Source organism: Lontra canadensis, unplaced genomic scaffold, assembly GCF_010015895.1.
Source record: "Lontra canadensis isolate GAN:19392208 unplaced genomic scaffold, GSC_riverotter_1.0 scaffold77, whole genome shotgun sequence".
NCBI classification, from domain to species: domain Eukaryota; kingdom Metazoa; phylum Chordata; class Mammalia; order Carnivora; family Mustelidae; genus Lontra; species Lontra canadensis.
Genome location: NW_022631071.1, coordinates 604,281 through 627,874, shown reverse-complemented (window position 1 = coordinate 627,874; position 23,594 = coordinate 604,281). Strand labels below are relative to the sequence as shown.

General features: G+C 46.3%; 1 protein-coding gene across 7 annotated transcripts; it reads left to right on the top strand.

Moving 5' to 3' along the window:
* The first annotated feature begins 212 nt into the window (after positions 1-212).
* On the top strand, positions 213-22,592 carry ARMCX4 (armadillo repeat containing X-linked 4). Of its 7 annotated transcripts, none has more exons than XR_004385480.1 (7): positions 213-348; positions 861-933; positions 1,676-1,785; positions 2,099-2,185; positions 2,450-2,540; positions 19,930-20,110; positions 22,530-22,592. XR_004385480.1 is itself a non-coding variant. In XM_032881730.1 (7 exons), the coding sequence occupies exon 7, from the start codon at positions 3,033-3,035 to the stop codon at positions 11,157-11,159; it is 8,127 nt and encodes a 2,708-aa protein (XP_032737621.1). In that variant the 5' UTR covers positions 213-348; positions 861-933; positions 1,387-1,458; positions 1,676-1,785; positions 2,099-2,185; positions 2,450-2,540; positions 2,889-3,032; the 3' UTR covers positions 11,160-11,494. The 7 variants fall into 7 exon arrangements, 6 of the variants coding, with proteins under 6 accessions (XP_032737621.1, XP_032737620.1, XP_032737625.1 ...); XM_032881730.1 differs by lacking the exons at positions 19,930-20,110; positions 22,530-22,592 and adding exons at positions 1,387-1,458; positions 2,889-11,494; XM_032881729.1 differs by lacking the exons at positions 19,930-20,110; positions 22,530-22,592 and adding an exon at positions 2,889-11,494.
* The last annotated feature ends 1,002 nt before the right edge of the window (positions 22,593-23,594 follow it).

Genomic DNA, 23,594 nt, shown 5'->3' with positions numbered 1-23,594 from the left:
AGAAGGGTAAACCCCAAGCGCAAAGAGGTGAGACCACTCACTAGTCGCGCCTCAGATTGGAGAGGACAGCTGAGTGACTAGGAGGTGCGCTCTGGGGCTCAGCTCGAAGACTGGTGGAGGGGGAGTTGGGAAGGGCGGAGGTGGGGGACAGGGTCAGGTAGAGCTCCCACAGGCCGAAGCGGGTGGGGATGGGTGGGCAGAGAGCTCGCTGGTGACGCGGGGCCCTCACGTGACCTGGAGCTGCAGAGCGACGCAGCCTTCGGTGCAGTCGTCACTCGCGTCTGGGTACCGGTTCCCCGCTGTCCTGCGCCTGGCGGGCTGGCACTGGGCCCGAGGAAAGCGGAGCAGGTAAGGGCTCCTGGGGCCTGCGCGCCGAGGCCAGGGCGGCAGTGGTCGGCCTACCTTGGTAGCCAGTTCGGTGATGGGGGACAAAGAGGGTTTAAGTTCCAGGAGCCTTCTCTGTGATTCTCCCGAGTCCCCTCCCCCTGCCTCCGTCCTTGCGGGGGAAACCTTGGGCTCTGACAGGGCGGATGGCTGGGGAGTGGGGGGCGGGGAAGTGTCTCTAGAGGGAAATGCACAGATTGAGATGTCCCATCCTCTCTGACTCTAATCGCTGACCGCACACGTCCGCCCAGCTTCCTGCTCATTTCAGTGGAAGGGACATGCCACCGTGGCATTTACAGAGAAAATGGTGGGCCTTGGTGACTGGACTGTGGAGTTGGTGGGGGTGGCGTCTGGGAATGCGGGGAGGGACGTTTGATAACCGGGATTCTGAATCCCGAAAGGTGGGTATTGGGATCTGTGTCCGGGGTGCTGGTCCAAGCACTCAGTGCCTTTACTTTCTCCCGTCTGATGGACAGTAGTTCCGTGTGGCACTGTTTGTGGCGAGGCAAGGGAAGAAGGAGAGAAGAAAACTGCACGGGATCTGTGGAGGTTAGTGTGAGCACGCCCTGCCTCTGAACATTTGAAGTTCTTTAGGAATTCTCCTGCACAGGAACTTAGGCGCCGCTGTCTGGTTGGGACATGGGCTGGGGCTAACTAGGGGGGACTTTCCCTAAATCACGTTTACTTGCTAAGCTTAGGGTTTTTAACTTAAATTGTATGTTGAAGACCAGTAAAGACAACAAACTTTTACATGGATGCTTTCATTTGCACTTCAGATACTATTAAGAAAATACAAATTGTTGTATTAAAGAACATTACTTGTTCTTTGAGATAGCCTTTGCTGGGAGGGATAGCGATTTTGCAGAAGAAAAAGCCTTCTCACCCCTTGTCTCTTTTGCTGGAGACTCCTAGAGATGGGTTTAGGGTGAAGTAGATGGCGGTAGGCTCTGTTTGATTCTAGAGTAGGGGATGGGGGGCTCCATCTCTCTCTCCATTTTCCAGATTCCCCCGCCTGTCTGAGCACCTTGGTGAAGGAACTGATGGATTTTTGGGAGAAACCTTAGAATCCTACAGGTGGTTTTAAAATAATTTGCCCCTGTCTCTTCCCTTTTATTTCTCCTGCCCCCCTTTTACATGCTGCCCCTTTCAGCGCTAGGAAAGCCCCAAGTTCTGCTTGCCAGAGAATGTGTCTCTAGATCTAGTAAGGCAGGTGCCGGAACCCCTGTTTTAGATGCTGGGATGTCACAAGCACTCAACAGTTACCCTCCCCTTTTTCTCTGTTTGTTCCTAGGTCTTCTCCCATAGACCTACAGTAGGGCTGGAAGCCAGGGAAAGGGGGAGACTGGCCTGGAACCATGAAGGTTTGTGTGAAGGTGGGCAGCACCTGGGGATAACAAGAAGGTGAGCACAGAAGGTGGCTGAGACTTGAGAGGGTCTCAGTATGGTACTTCTGCCTCTCCTACACTCTCCCCTGTGTCCACAGTGTTGCTACATCCCTGCTGATTTCAGGGCAGGAAACAGGAGGCATATTGGGGTAGGGGTGGGCTGGAGTGTGACTGAGAGAGGACTAGAAAGGAGGGCTTTCAAGATGGGACACAATAGCAAACTGGACATGGGATCTGCCAAGGCAGATACTGGGATCAGGGATCAGGGTGCTTGTGTGTTCTGTGAGGACTTGGTGTCTATTACCCCCCGTTTGTTTGCTTGTCCATAGATCTTCCTGCAGGTCTGCTGTAGGGGGGCTTGAGATTACTGGAAGCAAAGAAACAAGGAGGAAATTACCCCTGATCAGTATAGACTGGTAAGAGGATGGGAACTGCCTGGGTAGACCTCTACAGTGGGCTGGTGGAGATCAGCGTGCATCCAGTGTGGTCAGTGTCCAGTCTGGAGGATCCTTTGCCTCTCCCTTTCCCACCATCCCTGTCATACTCTTGCCTGTATTTTGGTACAGAGAGTGGGGTGAACTGAGAGAGATAGAAAGGTAGTTTGATAATATGCCTGTCACATCAAGAACAAAATCTCCAGTACCATCTGTCCCTCCGTCTGTCTGTCTGTCTGTCTCTAGGTCCACAGATCTCATGAGTTAATAGATCTACTTTAGGGTATATCACCAATCAAGAGAAGGAAAGAGGAGGGAACTGCCTTGATCATTACAGGTTAGTATGAGGATGGGGACCTTCGGGAATGGTGAAGAGAATAGGTCCAGTAAAAATCAAGGTCTGAGGGCTTCTCAGTTTCTCCCATTCATAGTTCCTCCCCCACCATCTTTTTCATTTTTCATTTGGTGTAATAAAATGTGTGTGGATGTACCTTAGGGGAAAGTTGTTGGGCACTAGGGAAAATGGGAGGGGAGAAAATAAAAAGGATGGAGAGAGAGTCGGCTCATCATCCTCTTCTCACACCATGCACATCATTTCTACACTTTCCTGTCCTTCTGTGTATCTATCTGTATGAGGCACAAAGTAGAAGAGAAATTTTAGTCCATTTCCTTCCTCCACTTCTAGGTCCACCTCCAGTGGCAGCTGTAGTGGCCTTTAAGTGGCTGAAGACCAGCGCCCTCACAGGCCTACACCCAGACCTACTACCCTCTTTCCCCATCCTGATTGAGCCCCCTGTGCCTTGTTCGTGACTTTACTAGGGGTGATTACATGGGCCGCGTTCAGGAAGTGTGCTGGGTGACTGCAGGACTGGTGGTTTGGGCTGGTACCTGCTACTACCTTTACAGATTAACCAAAGGAAGAGTCCAGAGTGTGAGGACACTTGCCAAAAATGGGTCCAGGGTCAAGATGGGGACCGTGGTTGGGGTGCAGAACCAGACCCTGGCCACAGGTAAAGCCATGGGTGGGACAGAGGCTGAGACTAGACCCAAGGCCACATCTGGAGCAGAAGCTGAAACAGGAGGGAGGGCTGGGGCTGAAGTAGAGATTACCACCACTGCTAAAGCTAGACCCAAAGCCAGCTCTCAGGCCATGACAATGGCTGAGGCAGAGGCAGAGATACAATCTGAGGCCAAAATAGTGGCCAGAAAAGTGGGCATGACAGAGGTAGTGACTTTGACTGAAGCCCAGGTCAAAGCTGGGGAAGTAGCTATGAAAGAAGCCGTGACCCAAACTGACTCTGAGGCTGGGAGAGTAGTCAGGAGAGAGGCTGTGACCCAGACCAAGGCTAAAGTTTGGCCACTGGCTGCCAGGGCAGAGACCAAGAAAGAAGTAATGACCCAGACCAAAGTGGAAGCTCATATACTGGCTGAAAAAGAGACGAACAGAGTGACAGTGACCCAGAGTGAGGCCTTAGGAGTGACCAGGGAGGTGGCCAAGATGGGTGCCATAAGTAAGACTGGAATTGTGGCTGAGACCAAGACAAGAGCCCCGGAAGAGACTGTGAGTGTGGCCAAGAGTCAGCCTGAGGCCAGGCCTGGTAACACAGTTGATGCTAAGGGAAATCCTAATGTCTCATCCAGGGCAGAAGTTGGAGCAGACATGAGGTCCTGTACACCATCTCAGGCTGTAACCAAGAGCCAGGTCAACAATGTGCCTGGTGCTGGGGTTGAGGTCAAGGGGAAACACAAAACCGTGTCTCGGGCAGAGTCTAGGACAGACACGAGGGCTTCTGTCCAGCCTCAGATTATAGCCAAGACCCAGGCTGAGGCTACGCTTGGGGCAAAGGTTGATGCTGGGGCTAATACCAATGCCCTGTGTAAGGCAGGGGCAGGGGCAGATATGAGAGTTCCTATGCAACCTCAGACTGTGGCCAAGAAACAGATCGAGACAGTGTTTGGTGCCAGGGTTGATGACAGGGGAAATACTGATGTCACATCTAAGGCAATGGCTGGAGCTGACATGAGGGCTGCTGCTCACCCTCAAGCTATAGTCAGTGCTCAGACTGAGGCTACGCTGGACACCAAGCTTAAAGGTAGAGGCAACTCCAGTGCTCTGTCTAAAACAGGGGCCAGGGCAAACCTGAGGGCCAGTTCCCAGGCTGAGGCCTTGCCTGATGCCAGGGTTAAGACCAGAGACAATCCCAATGCCATGTCTAAGATGGGGGCTGGGACAGACATGGAGCTCTATACACAGCCTCAGCCTGGGGCCAATGTCCAGGCTGATGCCTTGCCTGATATCAGGATTAAGGCTAAAGGCAATGCCAACACCATGTCTAAGGAGGCGGCTGGGACAGACACAAAGGCACAGTCTCAGGCTTCCACCAAGAGCCAGGTTGAGACCTTACCTGGTACTAGAGGTAAGACAAGGGGAAAAGGCAAAAGCAAGCGTAAAGCAGGAGTCGGGATAGAAATGAAAACCAGCGTGCAGCCTCAGGTTGGGCCCAAGACCCAAGCTGATGATTTACCCGATTCCAGGGTTGATGGCAGGGGTGATCCTAATGCTATTTCTAGGTCAGGGGCTAAAGCAGAACTGAGGGCCTGTGGGCAGCCTCAGACTATGGCCAGTTCCCAGGGTGAGGCCTTGCCTGGTGCCAAGAATAAGGTCAGGGGCAATTCCAATACTATGTCTAAGTCAGGAGCTGGACCAGATACAATGGGCTCTGCCCAGAATCATGCTGTGGCCACTTTTCAGGATGAAACGTCACCTAAAACTAAGAATAAAGTCAAGGGCAATCCCAATGCTATGTCTGAGGTAGGGCCTGGGCCAGATTCAATATGTTCTGTCCAGCCTGAAACAGATACAGCAGGCTCTGCTCAGCCCCAGACTAAGGCCAGTTCCCAGGGTGAGGCCTTGTCTGGACCTAAGAATAAGGTCAGGGGCAATCCCAATGCTGTGTCTAAGGCAGGGACTGGGCCAGATACATTGGCCTCTGGACAGCTCCAGGCTGTGGCCAGTCCTCAGGGTGAAGCCTTGTCTGGTAATAAGAACAAAGTCAGGGGCAATCCCAATGTTGTGTCTAAGGCAGGGACTGAGTCAGATACGATGTGCTCTGCCCAGGATGAAACAGATACAATAGGCTCTGCCCAGCCCCAGGCTGTGGCCAGTTTCCACGGTGAAGCCTTGCCTGGTACTAAGAACAAGGTCAGAGGCACGTCCAATGCCATCTCTAAGACAGGGGCTGGGCCAGATACATTGTGCTCTACCCAGCTCCAGGCTATGGCCAATGCCCAGGGTGAAGCCTTGCGTGGTACCAAGAATAAGATCAGAGACAAATCCAATTCTTTGTCTAAGGCAGGGGCTGGGCCAGATACAGTTGGCTCTGCCCAACTCCAGGCTGTGGCCAATGCCCAGGGTGAAGTCTTGTCTGGTACTAAGAATAAGGTCAGGGGCAATCCCAGTGCTGTGTCTAAGGCAGAGGCCAGGGCAGATGCAATGGGCACTGACCAGCCTCAAACAGATACAACAGGGTCTGCCCAGACCCTGGATATGGCCAATTCCCAAGGGGAATCCTTGCCTAGCATCAAGAATAAAGTTAAGGGTAAATCCAGTGCTGTGTCTAAAACAGGGGCTGGACTAGATACAGTGAACTCTGTCCAGCCTCAGGCTGTGGCCAGTTCTCAAGGTGAAGTCCTGCCTGGGACTAAGAACAAGGTCAAGGGAAATTCCAGTGCTGTGTCTAAGATAGGGGCTGGGCCAGCTACAGTGGGATCTGCCCAGCTCCAGGCTGTGGCGAATGCCCAGGGTGAGGCCTTGCCTGGTGTCAAGAAAAAGGTCAAGGGCAACCCCAGTGCTTTGTCTAAAGCAGGAATTGGGCCAGATTTAGCAGGTTCTGCCCAACCTCAGGTTGTGGCCAATTCCCAGGGTGAAGTCTTGCCTGGGACTAAGAACAAGGTCAGGGGAAATTCCAATATTGCGTCTAAGACAGGGGCTGGCCCAAGTACAGTGGGCTCTGCCCAGCTCCAGGCTGTGGCCACTTCCCAGTGTGAAGCCTTGCCTGGTGTGAAGAATCCTAATGCTGTGTCTAGGGTAGAGGGCAGAGCAGATACAACAAGCTTTGCCAAGCTTCAGGATGAGTCCAAGGGTGAAGCCTTGCCTGGTGCCAGGAGTAAGTTTCCATGTAATCTTAGTGCTTTGTCTAAAGCAGATACTGGGCCAGATACGGTGGGCTCTGTGCAGCCGCAAGATGTGACCAGTTCTCAGGGTGAAGACTCATCTGGTACTAAGAATAAGGTCAAGGGCAATCCCAGTGCTGTGTGTAAGGGAGAGACCAGGGCAGATGCAGTGGGTTCTGCCGAGCTCCAAGTTGTGACCAGTTCCCAGGGTGAAGCCTTGTCTGGTAATAAGAGTAAGGTCAAGGGCAATTCCAAAGTTCTATCTAAGGCAGAGGCCAGGGCAGATATGACGAGCTCTGCTTGGCCTCAGGCTGTGGCCACTTCCCAGGGTGAAGTTTTTTCTGGTACTAAGAATGTCCGCGGCAATCCCAATGCTGTGTCGAAGGCAGAGGTTGGGGCAGATACAGTGGGCCCTGCCCAGCCTCAAACAGATACAATAGGCTCCCCCCAGCCCCTGGCTGTGGCCAATTCCCAGGGTGAAGTCTTAACTGGCACTAAGAATAAGGTCTGGGGCACTCTCAGTGCTGCATCTAAAACAGGGATTGGGCCAGATACAGTGGGTTTTGCCCAGCCCCAGGCTGTGGCCAGTTCCCAGAGTGAAGCCTTGCCTAGTGTCAAGAATAAGGTCAGAAGCAATCCCAATGCTGTGTCTAAGGTAGAGGCCAGAACAGATACAACAAGTTTTGCCCAGCCTCATGCTGTGTCTAATTCCCAAGGTGAAACTTTGTCTGCTGCCAGGAGTAAGGTCCAGGGCAATCCCAGTGCTATGTCTAAGGCAGGCACTGGGCCAGATATAATGTGTTCAGCTCAGCCTCAAACAGATAAAACAGGCACTGCCCAACCCCAGGCCATGTCTAATTCCCAAGGTGAAAACTTGCTTGGTGCCAGAAATAAGATCAGGGACAATCTCAATGTGGTATTTAAGGCAAGGGATAGGCAAGATACAGTAGGTTCTCTTTCACCCCAGGCCATGGCCATTTCTCAGGGTGAGGCCCTCCTTGGCGCCAGAAGTAAGGTCAGGGAAAATACCAATGCTGAGTCTAGGGTGGAGGCTGGGGCACATATGATGGGCTCTGGCCAGCCTCAGTCTGCAGCGCATTTCCAGAGTAAGATCTTGCCTGAGACAAGGGACAAGGCTATACCCAAGTCTGAGGCAGAAGCCACAGGAGATGAGGGTTATGCAAAGCCCAAGTCTGAGGCCATGCTCGCTTCTGAGAGTGGGAGTGGGACAGGTACTCAGACCTGCAGTACGACTCGGCCTAGGGTCCATGACTATTACTGGAATGGGATTGGTATTGAGGATTGGATTGCTTCTGAGCGATGGATCAAATTTAGGTTTCAGGCCAGGGATGGATACTGGGAGAATAGTGTGTCCTGGGCTGATGATGAGAATGAAGCCAGTATTGAGTCCTGGAGTGGAGCTAGTCCTAAGTCTGATATTAGGTCCTGGGCTGGAGCTAAGGCTGAGAATGAAGTTGGTTTTCCATCCTGGGCTGCAGCTGGGGACCAGGCCTGTGGGGGGCTCTGGGGTGGGAGTCAGGCCAGTGGGGGTTCTTTGTCAGAGGCTGGGGACATGGCCATTGGAGCATCCTGGATTGGGGCTGAGAACCAGGCCAGTGGGGGTTTTTGGGCTAGCACTGGGAACCAGGCTATTGGGGGGTCCTGGGCTGGAGGTCAGGCCAGTAGGGTGTCCTGGGCTGGGGAAGATGCCATTGGAGGGTCCTGGACTGGAGCTGAGGAACAGGCCAGTGGAAGGTCCCAGGATGGTGCTGGAATTCAAGCTAATGGAGGGTCCTGGGCTGAAGCTAAAGCTGGGGATGTGGCTAATATTGGGTATTGGCCTGGGGATATGGACCAGGCTAGTGGAGGGTACTGGGTTGGGATTGGTGGTCTGTCTGGTGGATCCAAGCCTAGATTTGAGGATCAGGCCAGTGAAAATGTGACCTGGGCTGACACTGCAGACCAAGCTAGAGGAGGCTCCAGGCTGAGACCTACGGACCAGTCGGGTGGTGAGTCCTGGGCTAGGGCTGGGGAACAGGCCAGCAAAGGTTTTAAACCAGGGTTTGTGGACCAGTCTAGTGTTGGGTCCTGGACTAGCATTGGGAATCAGGCCAGTGGAGGATTCTTGGTTGGGACTATGGAGCAGGCCAGTGATGATGGTTCCTGGGCTGGGACTAGTGATCAGTCTGGTGGTGAGTCCAAGCCAAGATTTGAGGATCTGGCAAATGTAGAAGCATCTTTAGCTAGGGTTGGTGGCCAGGCTGATGGAGGGCCTAGGTTGGGGCCTGAGGACCAGTCCAGTGGAAGGTCCTGGGGTGACTCTGGGGACCAAGCCAGTGGAGGGTTCTTGGTTGGGGCCATGGACCTGGCCAATGGAGGGACCTGGGCTGTACCTGGGGATCAGGCTGGTGGTGGGACAAAACCTAGATTTGAAGAGCAGGCAAGTGGAAGAGGGTCTTGGGCTGACAATGGGGGTCAGGCTGGTGGAGGGTCTAGGCTGAGTCCCAGGGACCAGTCCATTGCAGATTCCTGGGCTGGCACTGGGGACCAGGCCAGTGAAGAATGTAGATCAGGGCCTGAGGACCAGTCCAGTGGATGGTTCTGTGCTTGCAGTGAGAGTCAGTCTAATGCAAGTGGGTCCTGGGGTGGGTCTGGTGGCCAGGCTATTGGAGGATCTAGACTAGGGCCCATGGTCCCATCCAGTGGTGGGTCCTGGGCTGATACTGGAAGTTGGGTCAGTGGAAGGTCTTGGGGAGGGACTGGAGATCAAGCTAGTAGCTGTCCCAAACCTGGATTTGAGGATCAAACCAGTAAAGGAAGGTTCTGGTTTGGTGTTGAAGACCAGGTTGTTGGAGGGTCTAATCCAGGGCCTGCAAACCAGTCTAGTGGTGGGTCCTGGACTGGCACTGGGAGTCAGGTCAGTGGAAGGCCTTGGGCTGGGGCTGGGATTCAGGCCGATAGCTGTTCCAAACCTGGATTTGAGGACCCAGCAGGTAGAGAAGGCTCCCAGGCTGGCATTGGGGACCAGGCTAGTGGAAAATTGTGGGCTGGGTCTAGGCCTCATAATGAAGCCTGTAAAAGATCTAGGTTGGGGCTTGAGGACCAGGCAAGTGGAGGGACCCGGGCTAGGGCTGGTGACCAGCCCAGTGGAAGACCCCAGATCAGTGCTGAGATGGAGGCCAACGAAAGATCCTGGTTTAGGACAGGGGGTGAGACTAGTACAGGGTCTTGCTTCAGGAGAGGGGAAGAGGCTGGTATTGTATCCAAACCTGGAGATAAAAATGAAGCCAATATTGAATCCCGATCAGGGGCTAAAGAAGAGGTCATCCTTAGTTCCAGATTTGGCGCTGAGGATAAGGCCAGTATTGGGTCCTGGATCAGCTCTGAAGAGGCAGCCTGTATGGATTCCTTTGTGGGGGCTGAGGCTGGGGCTGAGGCAGAGGTCAGGAAGGAGTCTTGGCTCTGGGATGGAGATGCAGCCACTACAGGCTCTAGGCTTGGGGCTGAGGAAGAGGCTTGCATGGAGTCGTGGATTTTGGCTGAGGATGTAGATGAGGATGAGCTAAGTAGAGCGTCTAGCCCTGATATTGAGGAAATCAGTTTAAGGTCCTTGTTTTGGGCTGACAATGAGAGGAGTAATGAGTTCAGACCCAAGAGGAAGAGAAATGTCAATTTTGAGTGTGGAGCTGGAGATAAGGCCAATGCCAAGGGTAAGCTTGAGGCACCAACTGCTGGTGGAGTTGATGAAAGGTCTTGGTTCTGGGATGGTAATGAAAACAGTAGTGAGGACAAATCTGCACCTAAGACTAAAGCCAAAAAGTCAGCTGAGTCAAGAGGCACATATCCATCCATGGTCCCTGGTGCAGGAATGGGGTCATGGGCAGGAGCCATGATCTGGACAGAAATGGAATTTCCATACCAAAATAAGTCCAGCTTTCCACCTGAGGATGAGCTCAGAAAGCAGATCAGGTATGAGGAGAAAACTCAGCCCTGGACCTGTCGCTGTAAACGCGAAGCAAATATGGATCCACGAGAGCTTGAAAAACTCATTTGCATGATTGAGATGACTGAAGATCCTTCTATTCATGAAATAGCTAATAATGCTCTTTATAACAGTCCTGAATATCCCTTTTCCCATGAAGTCATTCGTAATGCAGGTAGAATCTCAATTATTGAAAGTTTGCTCAATAATCCCTATCCCAGTGTTAGGCAGAAGGCTTTAAATGCACTGAATAACATCTCAGTGGCTGCTGAAAATCATAGGAAGGTGAAAACATACTTAAACCAAGTTTGTGAAGACACAGTCACCTATCCCTTGAATTCAAATGTACAGCTGGCTGGACTAAGACTGATAAAGCATTTGACTATTATTAGTGAATATCAGCATATGGTTACAAATTATATTTCAGAATTTCTTCGTTTGTTAACTGTGGGAAGTGGAGAAACAAAAGACCATATTTTGGGAATGCTTTTGAATTTCTCTAAAAATCCGTCTATGACAAAAGACTTACTCATTGCCAATGCACCAACATCACTGATTAATATCTTTAGCAAGAAAGAGACAAAAGAGAATATTCTTAATGCTCTTTCACTATTTGAAAATATAAATTACCATTTTAAAAGAAGGGCAAAAGTATTTACCCAGGACAAGTTCAGTAAAAATTCCCTTTACTTCATATTCCAACGACCTAAAGCTTGTGCCAAGAAGCTCCGAGTCTTAGCAGCAGAGTACAGTGACCCTGAGGTGAAAGAAAGAGTTGAGCTATTATTAAGTAAACTCTGATTAATTGTATGTTCCCAAACAAATCTGAGTAATATTTTGGTTTTGCGGTCTGGAAGTAATGCACATTGTAAATTGCATTACAACTTTGAAACTGATATTACTTGTGATGGTCTGTAGCTGGATCACTTTATGGACATGAAATGTACTGAAAATACATGTGTTGACTATTACCTTGTCTGGATTGAGATATTTTTAGTATGCTTCATGAGCAGAAACTGACCTGATTCTTCATGAGTAAGGTAATTTTTGGTCCTTTGTGTGGACTTGTGTTTCTACATTTGAGACTATTTTTATGTTATCAATAAAGTTGTGTGTTTTAAGCAGAAAAAAAGAGACACATCTTTGTCCTTGAGTTTATGATCTATTTGGAAAGGCAAGATGTATGGAAACAAAAACATACTAACAAAACTGCAAGCCTCTGTCCAAATCCTTCCTGTCGGTGCAGAAATGTCTTCAGGCAGCAGTGCTCAGGCAAAGTTGTGCAGAGGAGGGGGATGTTTAAATAAGCTGGGCTTGAAGGATAGGATAAAAATGGGGTGGGAGAGCATTGGAGGAGGGTGGAGTGGTGGGAAGAAAGGCATGGAGGTGGGAATCCCAATCCAGAGAGGAGGCTGGCCTGCCTGAAGTTCCAAGTGCGGGGAGAGGAATGACGGGAAATGTAATCCATCAGTCTGGGAGAACCCCTTCATGCAGGATCCCTGATTGCTAAACCTGGGTATTTGAATGTTACTCCTTCCACCCCTGGAAGGCCCCAAAGCCTTCTGTGCCCAGAGGAATGAAAACGAAAGGAAAAGGATGTAACTTATTTGTGTGCAGGTTGGGTCAGATTTGGGGTGGGGAAAGGAGTGGCCACTGGAGATTGGAACACCAGTTAGGAAGTCACTGCCATGGTCCAGGCATGAGATGATAGAAGTGTGAGACTTCACTACTGGCCACAGGAATGGCAAGGGGAGGAAGGAAGTGAGAGACTCTTAGAACAAAGAAGTGATGGAACATATCTTGAGGGCATACAGAGAGGAACAATTTTATTTTAGGATCCTGGTAGCACTTCATTGGAAAACACTCTCTTTCTTGGCCAAATCTGGTGTTTATGTCAGTAAATACATTAGTTATTTTTTGAAATAATAAGAAAGTATAATAGAAGAAAGAACAATATTTAGTGCTTCTATCAGGTTTCATTTAGAAGGTTGACTAAGGCAGGGTCTTTATAGGATCATTGAGAGTGGTATTGGCATCAATACTGTAGAAGAACCACCTCTCTCCCACCCTAGAGTGTGGTGAGGGTGTGGTGGGAGGGCCGCTCTCAAACTGGGCTGGTAGGAGCATACATCCGTACAAGGTCCATTTGGGTACATGTTTCAGAAGTCTTTAAGATGTGTGTGCCCTTTGAGCCAGTAATCCCACTTGTAGAAATTTATCTATAGAAAACGATCAAATAATTGGCTTGTACAAAGCTGTGCGTCTTCATAGTGTTTGAAGAGTGAAAACATGTGAATGACCCAAGGGCCTCAAAATAGGCACTTGGCTAGACAAATTAGGGTGTGTCTACATATTGAAACATTTTGTAGCAATTGAAAATGGTGATAGGCATCTACATTTATTTACTTGGAAACAAATTAGCATATAATCTTAAGTGGGGGAAAATAGGCTACAAGAGCACATGCTACACTTTTTATAAAGAAAAAGTATATATATTCAACTATCTCATATATAATCTTTGGTGTATACTCTGAGAATGTTAGTAGTGTCCTATGGGTGTTAGGTTAATGGGTAATTTTACCTGTTTTTTACTCACTTGTATTTTCTGATTTTTATACAATACACAACAGGAGTTTTTGCATAATTTACCAAAGGAAGTGGATGGATTTGGGCTAAGCAGACCTGTCAGTAGCATTTCAGGGAACCAGAGCAAAAGTATAAATAAATAGAGGCTCACATACTGGTGTCTAGCTATTTGGAAGGCATAAATTAAAATTTTAGTTAATAAATAAATATTTAAATAAAATTGTAAATATACATGTATATGTTTGACAATTTAAATCCTATTCACCATTTTATTTATTTATTTATTTTTATTGGTGGGTTCAGAAGTCATTTTTTTTCTTTTTTATAAACATATATTTTTATCCCCAGGGGTACAGATCTGTGAATCGCCAGGTTGACATACTTCACAGCACTCACCATAGCACATACCCTCCCCAATTTCCATAACCTCACCCCCCGTCTCCCAACCCCTCTCCCCCCATCAACCCTCAGTTTGTTTTATGAGATTAAGAGTCACTTATGGTTTGTCTCCCTCCCAATCCCATATTGTTTCATTTACTCTTCTCCTACCCCCTTAACCACCCATGTTGCATCTCCTCTCCCTCATATCAGGGAGATCATGTGATACTTGTCTTTCTCCGATTGACTTATTTCGCTAAGCATGATACGCTCTAGTTCCATCCACGTTGTCGCAAATGGCAAGCTTTCATTTCTTTTGATGGCTTCATAGTATTCCATTGTGTACATATACCACATCTTCTTTATCCATGCATCTGTTGGTGGACATCTAGGTTTTTTCCATAGTTTGGTTATTGTAGACATTGTTGCTATAAACATTTGGGTGCACGTGCTGCTTCAGATCACTACGTTTGTATCTTTAGGGTAAATACCCAGTAGTGCAATTGCTGGGTCATAGGGTAATTCTATTTTCAACATTTTGAGGAACCTCCATGCTGTTTTCCAGAGTGGTTGCACCAGCTTGCATTCCCACCAACAGTGTAGGAGGGTTCCCCTTTCTCCACATCCTCGCCAGCATCTGTCATTTCCTGACTTGTTAATTTTAGCCATTCTGACTGGTGTGAGATGGTATCTCATTGTGGTTTTGATTTGTATTTCCCCGATGCCGAGTGATATGGAGCACTTTTTCATGTGTCTGTTGGCCATCTGGATGTCTTCTTTTGCAGAAATGTCTGTTCATGTCTTCTGCCCATTTCTTGATTGGATTATTTGTTCTTTGGGTGTTGAGTTTGCTAAGTTCCTTATAGATTTTGGACACTAGCCCTTTATCTGATATGTTGTTTGCAAATATCTTCTCCCATTCTGTCAGTTGTCTTTTGGTTTTGTTAACTGTTTCCTTTGATGTGCAAAAGCTTTTGATCTTGATAAAATCCCAATAGTTCATTTTTGCCCTTGCTTCCCTTGCCTTTGGCGATGTTCCTAGGAAGATGTGGCTGCGGCTGAGGTCGAAGAGGTTGCTACCTGTGTTCTCCTCAAGGATTTTGATGGATTCCTTTCTCATATTGAGGTCCTTCATCCATTCTGAGTCTATTTTCGTGTGTGGTGTAAGGAAATGATCCAATTTCATTTTTCTGCATGTGGCTGTCCAATTTTCCCAACACCATTTATTAAAGAGGCTGTCTTTTTTCCATTGGACATTCTTTCCTGCTTTGTCAAAGATTAGTTGACCATAGAGTTGAGGGTCTATTTCTGGGCTCTCTATTCTGTTCCATTGATCTATGTGTCTGTTTTTGTGCCAGTACCATGCTGTCTTGATGATGACAGCTTTGTAATAGAGCTTGAAGTCTGGAATTGTGATGCCACCAACTTTGGCTTTCTTTTTCAATGTTCCTTTGGCTATTCGAGGTCTTTTCTGGTTCCATATAAATTTTAGGATTATTTGTTCCATTTCTTTGAAAAAAATGGATGGTACTTTGATAGGAATTGCATTAAATGTGTAGATTGCTTTAGGTAGCATAGACATTTTCACAATATTTATTCTTCCAATCCAGGAGCATGGAACATTTTTTCATTTCTTTGTGTCTTCCTCTATTTCTTTCACAAGTACCTTATAGTTTTCTGAGTATAGATTCTTAGCCTCTTTGATTAGGTTTATTCCTAGGTATCTTACGGTTTTGGGTGCAATTGTAAATGGGACTGACTCCTTAATTTCTCTTTCTTCTTTCTTGTTGTTGGTGTAGAGGAATGCAACTGATTTCTGTGCATTGATTATATATCCTGACACTTTACTGAATTCCTGTACAAGTTCTAGCAGTTTTGGAGTGGAGTCTTTTGGGTTTTCCACATATAGTGTCATATCATCTGCGAAGAGTGATAGTTTGACTTCTTCTTTGCTGATTTGGATGCCTTTAATTTCCTTTTGTTGTCTGATTGCTGAGGCTAGGACTTCTAGTACTATGTTGAATAGCAGTCGTGATAATGGACATCCCTGTCGTGTTCCTGACCTTATCGGAAAGCTTTCAGTTTTTCTCCATTGAGAATGATATTTGCGGTGAGTTTTTCATAGATGGCTTTGATAATATTGAGGTATGTGCCCTCTATCCCTACACTTTGAAGAGTTTTGATCAGAAAGGGGTGCTGTACTTTGTCAGATGCTTTTTCAGCATCTATGGAGAGTATCATATGGTTCTTGTTCTTTCTGTTATTAATGTGTTGTATCACATTGATTGATTTGCGGATGTTGAACCAACCTTGCAGCCCTGGAATAAATCCCACTTGGTCGTGGTGAATAATCCTTTTAATGTACTGTTGAATCCTATTGGCTAGTATTTTGGTGAAAATTTTTGCATCTGTGTTCATCAAGGATATTGGTCTGTAGTTCTCTTTTTTGATGGGATCCTTGTCTGGTTTTGGGATCAAGGTGATGCTGGCCTCATAAAATGACTTTGGAAGTTTTCCTTCCCTTTCTATTTTTTGGAACGGTTTCAGGAGAATAGGAATTAGTTCTTCTTTAAATGTTTGGTAGAATTCCCCCGGGAAGCCATCTGGCCCTGGTCTTTTGTTTGTTTGGAGATTTTTGATGACTGTTTCAGTCTCCTTACTGGTTATGGGTCTGTTCAGGCTTTCTATTTCTTCCTGCTTCAGTTGTGGTAGTTTATATGTCTCTAGGAATGCATCCATTTCTTCCAGATTGTCAAATTTGTTGGCGTAGAGTTGCTCATAGTATGTTTTATAATTGTCTGTATTTCTTTGGTGTTAGTTGTGATCTCTCCTCTTTCATTCATGATTTTATTTATTTGGGTCCTTTCTCTTTTCTTTTTGATAAGTCTGGCCAGGGGTTTATCAATCTTATTAATTCTTTCAAAGAACCAGCTCCTAGTTTCATTGATTTGTTCTATTGTTTTTTTGGTTTCTATTTCATTGATTTCTGCTCTGATCTTTATGATTTCTCTTCTCCTGCTGAGTTTAGGGTTTCTTTCTTGTTCTTTCTCCAGCTCCTTTAGGTGTAGGCTTAGGTTGTGTACCTGAGACCTTTCTTGTTTCTTGAGAAAGGCTTGTACCGCTATATATTTTCCTCTCAGGACTGCCTTTGTTGTGTCCCACAGATTTTGAACCGTTGTGTTTTCATTATCATTTGTTCTCATGAATTTTTTCAATTCTTCTTTAATTTCCTGGTTGACCCATTCATTCTTTAGAAGGATGCTGTTTAGTCTCCATGTATTTGTGCTCTTTCCAAATTTCCTCTTGTGATTGAGTTCTAGCTTCAGAGCATTGTGGTCTGAAAATATGCAGGGAATGATCCCAATCTTTTGATACCGGTTGAGACCTGATTTAGGACCGAGGATGTGATCTATTCTGGAGAATGTTCCATGTGCACTAGAGAAGAATGTGTATTCTGTTGCTTTGGGATGAAATGTTCTGAATATATCTGTGATGTCCATCTGGTCCAGTGTGTCATTTAAGGCCTTTATTTCCTTGTTGATCTTTTGCTTGGACGATCTGTCCATTTCAGTGAGGGGAGTGTTAAAGTCCCCTATGATTATTGTATTATTGTTGATGTGTTTCTTTGATTTTGTTATTAATTGGTTTATATAGTTGGCTGCTCCCATGTTAGGGGCATAGATATTTAAAATTGTTAGATCTTCTTGTTGGACAGATCCTTTGAGTATGATATAGTGTCCTTCCTCATCTCTTATTATAGTCTTTGGCTTAAAATCTAATTGATCTGATATAAGGATTGCCACTCCTGCTTTCTTCTGATGTCCATTAGCATGGTAAATTCTTTTCCACCCCCTCACTTTAAATCTGGAGGTGTCTTCGGGTTTCAAATGAGTTTCTTGTAGGCAACATATAGATGGGTTTTGTTTTTTTATCCATTCTGATACACTGTGTCTTTTGATTGGGGCATTTAGCCCATTAACTTTCAGGGTAACTATTGAGAGATATGAATTTAGTGCCATTGTATTGCCTGTAAGGTGACTGTTATTGTATATTGTCTCTGTTCCTTTCTGATCTACTACTTTTAGGGTCTCTCTTTGCTTAGAGGACCCCTTTCAATATTTCCTGTAAAGCTGGTTTGGTGTTTGCAAATTCTATTAGTTTTTGTTTGTCCTGGAAGCTTTTAATCTCTCCTTCTATTTTCAATGATAGCCTAGCTGGATATAGTATTCTTGGCTGCATGTTTTTCTCGTTCAGTGCTCTGAATATATCATGCCAGCTCTTTCTGGCCTGCCAGGTCTCTGTGGATGAGTCTGCTGCCAATCTAATATTTTTACCATTGTATGTTACAGACTTCTTTTCCCAGGCTGCTTTCAGGATTTTCTCTTTGTCACTAAGACTTGTAAATTTTACTATTAGGTGACGGGGTGTAGACCTATTCTTATTGATTTTGAGGGGGGTTCTCTGCACCTCCTGGATTTTGATGCTTGTTCCCTTTGCCATATTGGGGAAATTCTCTCCAATAATTCTCTCCAATATACCTTCTGCTCCCCTCTCTCTTTCTTCTTCTTCTGGAATCCCAATTATTCTAATGTTGTTTCGTCTTATGGTGTCACTTATCTCTCGAATTCTCCCCTCGTGGTCCAGTAGCTGTTTGTTCCTCTTTTGCTCAGCTTCTTTATTCTCTGTCATTTGGTCTTCTATATCGCTAATTCTTTCTTCTGCCTATTTATCCTAGCAGTGAGAGCCTCCATTTTTGATTGCACCTCATTAGTAGCTTTTTTGATTTCAACTTGGTTAGATTTTAGTTCTTTTATTTCTCCAGAAAGGGCTTTTATATCTCCCAAGAGGGTTTCTCTAATATCTTCCATGCCTTTTCCGAGCCCGGCTAGAACCTTTAGAATCATCATTCTGAACTCTAGATCTGACATATTACCAATGTCTGTATTGATTAGGTCTCTAGCCTTCGGTACTGCCTCTTGTTCTTTTCTTTGTGGTGAATTTTTCCGCCTTGTTATTTTGTCCAGATAAGAGTATATGAATGAGCAAGTAAAATACTAAAAGGGTGGGAACAACCCCAGGAAAATATGCTTTAACCAAATCAGAAGAGATCCCAAATTGCGAGGGGGGAGAAAGGGGATAAAAAGAGGTTCAGAAAGAAAAAAAAAAGAAAAAAAAACAATTAAGAAAATGAATAAAGAAAAAATATAAAAAAGAAAAAATATATATATTATACTAGTCAAAAACGTTAAAAAAGAAAAGGGTAAAAGTTAAAACAAATAGCAGAAAAAGAGAAAAATAATGAAAAAGAAAAAAAAAGTTAAATTAACTGCAAGTCTAAAGAATCATGGGGAGGAAGCCAATAGTTCCGTGCTTTGCTTTCTCCTCCTCTGGAATTCCGCTGCTCTCCTTGGTATTGAAACTGCACTCCTTGTTAGGTGAACTTGGTCCTGGCTGGGTTTCTTGTTGATCTTCTGGGGGAGGGGCCTGTTGTAGTGATTCTCAAGTGTCTTTGCCCCAGGCGGAGTTGCACCGCCCTTACCAGGGGCCGGGCTGAGTAATCCGCTCGGGTTTGCTTTCGGGAGCTTTTGTTCCCTGAGCGCTTTCCGTAGAGTTCCGGAGGACGGGAATGAAGATGGCAGCCTCCCAGTCTCCGGCCCAGAGGAGCCGAGAGCCCGGGAACCCACTCCTCAGTGCGCCCTCAGAGAATAGCGCCCAATTACTCCCGTCACGCTGGCCTCCGGCCGCGCTCTGAGCTGACCAAGCCTGCGACCGGTTCAAGGTAACCCGAGCTGAGAGCTCACTCCTCGGCTCCGTCTCTGTAGCCGGCTTCCCCGTTCTAATACCTGTAAGCTCCGTGACACTGAGACACCCCCAATCCTTCTGTGACCCTGCGGGACCTGAGGCGACGCTGACCCCGCATGGGCTTCACCCCGGTTAAGCCTCTGGAGCGATGTCCCTTAGCAGAACAGACTTTTAAAAGTCCTGATTTTGTGCTCCGTTGCTCCGCCGCTTGCCGGGAGCCAGCCCCTTGCCCCGCGGTCTATCTTCCCGTCGCTTTGGATTCACTTCTCTGCCAGTCCTACCTTTCAGAAAGTGGTTGATTTTCTGTTTCTAGAATTGCTGTTCTTCTTCTCTTTGATCTCCTCTTGGATTTGTAGGTGTTTGCAATCTTTAGATACGCTATCTAGCTGATCTCCCGCAACCTGAAGTAGTCTCAGCCTGCTACTTCTCCGCCATCTTGACTCCTCCCCCCCATTCACCATTTTAAAAGTAAAACTGTTGTCAATTCTATTGTTCAATGGCTACTAAATTTCTAGTGGAAAAAATGATGTCATGCTTGTGGTAGATTCTGCAATCTGATGCCCTAATCCTCCTTCAGGAACAAAAAGGTTATTATTTAGTTGCTAGGAGTGCTGCCAACAGACAGCCCTCAGCTGTCATCCCTTTTCAGGAATTGCCTCAACTGGAAAGTCACCTCCACGAAGGTCATGACTTCTTCCTGGGGTACTTCCATCCAATGGCTGATTACCATGGCCTTCTTGCCACAAAAGGGACAGCTTAACTTCTCCCTCTGTCCAATCCTGCTTCCTTCTCTTCCCTTCCACAGATTTTGATCTCAAGAGCACTCCCTAATAAAAGACCTTCATGCTGAATTCTGAGTCCGCTCTCCAGGAAGCCAACCTACAACAGTTGGTATGAGGAGTAGTTCAGGAAAGCACACACTGTGGTGAAATTTTGGAGATGAATCACCTGCTGCCCAGCTGGCAATGAGGACCCCATTGCTGATGGTAGGTGGAATAGAGAAGCATCTGGATCAAGTGACAGAGGAATTATTAGAGCTTTCACTGACGGCGAACTGGGATGGCACTGGTGGAAGGGAATGCATTAGCTGGTTCTATATACCAGAATTTTGAGAAATATTAACTATAAGGAAGTCCAGAAAATTGGATAGCTATTTCTATGCCTGACTTCTAGAAAAAAATAATGAAAAGCCAAATTAAATTAGTCAACAATTAAATGCTATATGTGAAAGCCAGAGGATTTCATTCATAGCATATAAAGAGGCCCTCATCTTTCCCAGGTAGAGGGTAGAGAAATCTGAGGTCCAGGCCCAGTACTTACTGAAAGCAAGCTTCGAAGAAAGTTAAAATCCCAACTAAGAAAAGTGCTATGCCAAGATCAGGGCCCTGGTTAGGAAGGAATGGGACCCTGACACATGGGATGGGGACTTCTGGATTGACATCCCTAAAAATCTTATATCCTCAGATTTTCCTGGAGACCTTGAGCATTCAGAAGTGTCCCACTCCTTCCTATTAAGGCCTAGTGCTTCACCTTGTTTGATCCTGTAAAACCCTTTCTCCTGTACGATAATATGCATTTCCCTCAGAATCTGCCCCACTTCTCATCTTGGCCCCTGGGCCTATATATAAAGTTAAGTCACAGCGTGACTTCACTGGGGTTGTCCTGGGCCTAAGAAGGAAGGAAAGGGACTACCCCAGGAAGAAGCTATAGGACCTAGCCAGTGTGTACTAGCAGGTACTGAGGGGGAAGCATGGACTGAATTCTGAGGGCCTTGATCAGGGGAGCTAGAATATAAAATTGAATAAGGGAAAATTAATTCTTTTGTGAGTTCTCTCCCAAAATACAGTATTTAACACCCTGGGAAGGACCCCAGGAGATCATGTGAACTCAACACTAGAACAGCTTCTCAGAGTGCAGGAAAAAAAAAAAAGAATTAAGAGAAGTATAAATGCCCAAGTTGTCATAACAGAGGGAAGAGAAAGGATTAAAGGCTCAGGAAAGTGGGAGTGATAGAATAAATATATTATGTATGTCCAGAAAATCCTCTGGAAGACTGTATTCTGCAGGAGGACCCCAAAGGCACACTATTTACTAAAGCTATAAGGAAGGCACTGGTGAGAGGAATGGCAGCATTGCTAAGAAGTTCAGAGTAGGAGAGGATGTTAGAGAATGGGGATCACTGATAGAAATGGTGATGGCCTGAAACAATAGAGGCAGGATGACTGCACATAACCATCACAAGTCTGGTGGATGCAAATACCATAATGCACTATAGGGTCAGAGTGATAGGTGGGGGCAAAGGGGGTTGATCCTCAGAGAGCTGTGGGGATGGTTAATAGAATACAGTGCTCCTGGTGAATAGATGGTTAAGAGGTAGTTAGTAGACTACATGGTCAATATAACACAGTGCCCTGGGGAAAATAAGAAGCCAAGAGTCTGTACTCAACATGAACCACCAAAAGAAATAAAAGATGGTCAGGAGACTGAAGAATGGTGCCTCAGCGAAAAGTCACAATTCCTTGCTCAGCTTCTGATCCTAAGTTGGTTTTTGAACCAGGGTGCACTGCTTGAAGGAGAGGCTGGGGTGACTTGGAAGAAGAACCCTATAACATACTTGTAGTCATGATTTCTCTAGTCCTTCTATTTATGCATGTAACCTTATGCAGGGGAAAGAATACCCAAACATTTTGAGGACCAATGGACACTGGTTATGAGTTGATATACCCAGTATACCCAGAGATCTAAAATGTCATTTTGTCCCCCTTCTTAGATTAAGGGCAGACAGGAGCCTGGTATTTAATGGACTCCTGGCCTGTGCTGGGTTCACAGTGGATCCACTGGGTCCACAAACCTACCTGATGGCTATATTCCTGATCTCTGAATGTATAATTGAATAGATATTTTGGTATTTCCTACACTGGTTTCCTGACCTGTGGAGTCAGAGCTCTTTGTAGATGAAAAGCAGAAGTTTCTGAAACTGCCCTCACCCTCCCTGGCCAGGATAATAAATGAAAGCATATAGCATCTTGGGGAGGATGGCAGAAGCGAGTGCCACCTTTGAAGACCTAAGGGATGCTGGGATGTGGTCCCCATCATATCTACATTTAATGCACCAGTTTGGGCCCATAAAATGTAGGCAGAGCCTGGTAGATGACAGACACTGCAAACTCAACCAAGTAGTGATACAAGTGCAGCCACTGTGTCAGATATAATATCTTTGCTAAAGCAGAATAACATGACCTTAGATACCTAGTAATTAGCTATTGATTTGGAAAATGTAGTTTTCTATCCCTGTCAGAATAAAACATCAGAAAAAGTTCATATTCATATAGAATAGATTACAGTATACATTTATAGTTTTTCCTCAAAGGTCTACTAATTCTCCTGTCCTCTGTCCTATTATAGTCTGGAGATATCTGGACCATTTGCATACAATACTACTAGTCCACTATGTTGATGACATCATGCTCATTGGACCAAAATGAATAAGAAGTGGCTAGCATGTTGGAGGCCTTGGTGAGGCATATGTACACCCCATTATAGGAGATAAGCCCTACAAATATCATGGGCTGGCTACATTAAGTGCAGGTTTTTGAGGTTGAATAACCCAGGGGTCATGCCAGGAGATCACCTCCTAAATTAAAGGACAAATTATTGCATACATTATTTCCCACAAAGTAGGAAACTCAACATCTGGCAAGCTTCTTCAGATTCTGGAAAAAGCACATTTCACACCTGGAATTACTGTTTCTACCCATATACTGGGTGACACAAAAAGCTGCCAGCTTTGAGTGGAGCCTAGAGCAAGAGAAGGTCCCATAGCAGGTCCAGGCTGTGGTTTCAAGTAGTCCTGTCACTTGCTCCATACAATGGAGAGGCCCTATGGCATTAGAGGTATCTGTGTTGGCAAAAGATGCCACAGGAAGTTTTTGATAAGCCCCAGTGGGGAGGTCAGAACTTAGTCCAGAATTTAGGTTCTGGAGCAAACCGTGCCATGTATAGTGGAAAATTATGTATCTTAAAAACAGCTCCTCACATGCTACTGCATCCTGATAGAGAAGGAATGCCTGGCCATAGGACATCAAGCTAAAACTTGTCCATCATGAACTGAATGCTATCAGATCCACCAAGGTGTAAGGGTGGGCAGGCCCAGCAACAAGATGGAAGTTTTACACACAGGATCAAGCACAAGCAGGACTGGAGAATACAAGCACCTACACAGTCAGCAAGAGCAGATCCTCCATGATAGCAGATCCTCCACTAATGCACTAGCATCATTCATTCACCATACACCTGTGGCCCCTTGGGAGATCTCTCTTTTTTTTTTTAAGATTTTATTTATTCATTTGAGAGAGAGCAAGAGAGAGAGCGTGAGCGCACAAGTGGGGTGAGGGGTGAGGGGCAGAGGGAGAAGCAGACTCCCCGCTGAGCGGGGAGCCTGATGTTGGGCTCCAGGATCATGATCTGAGT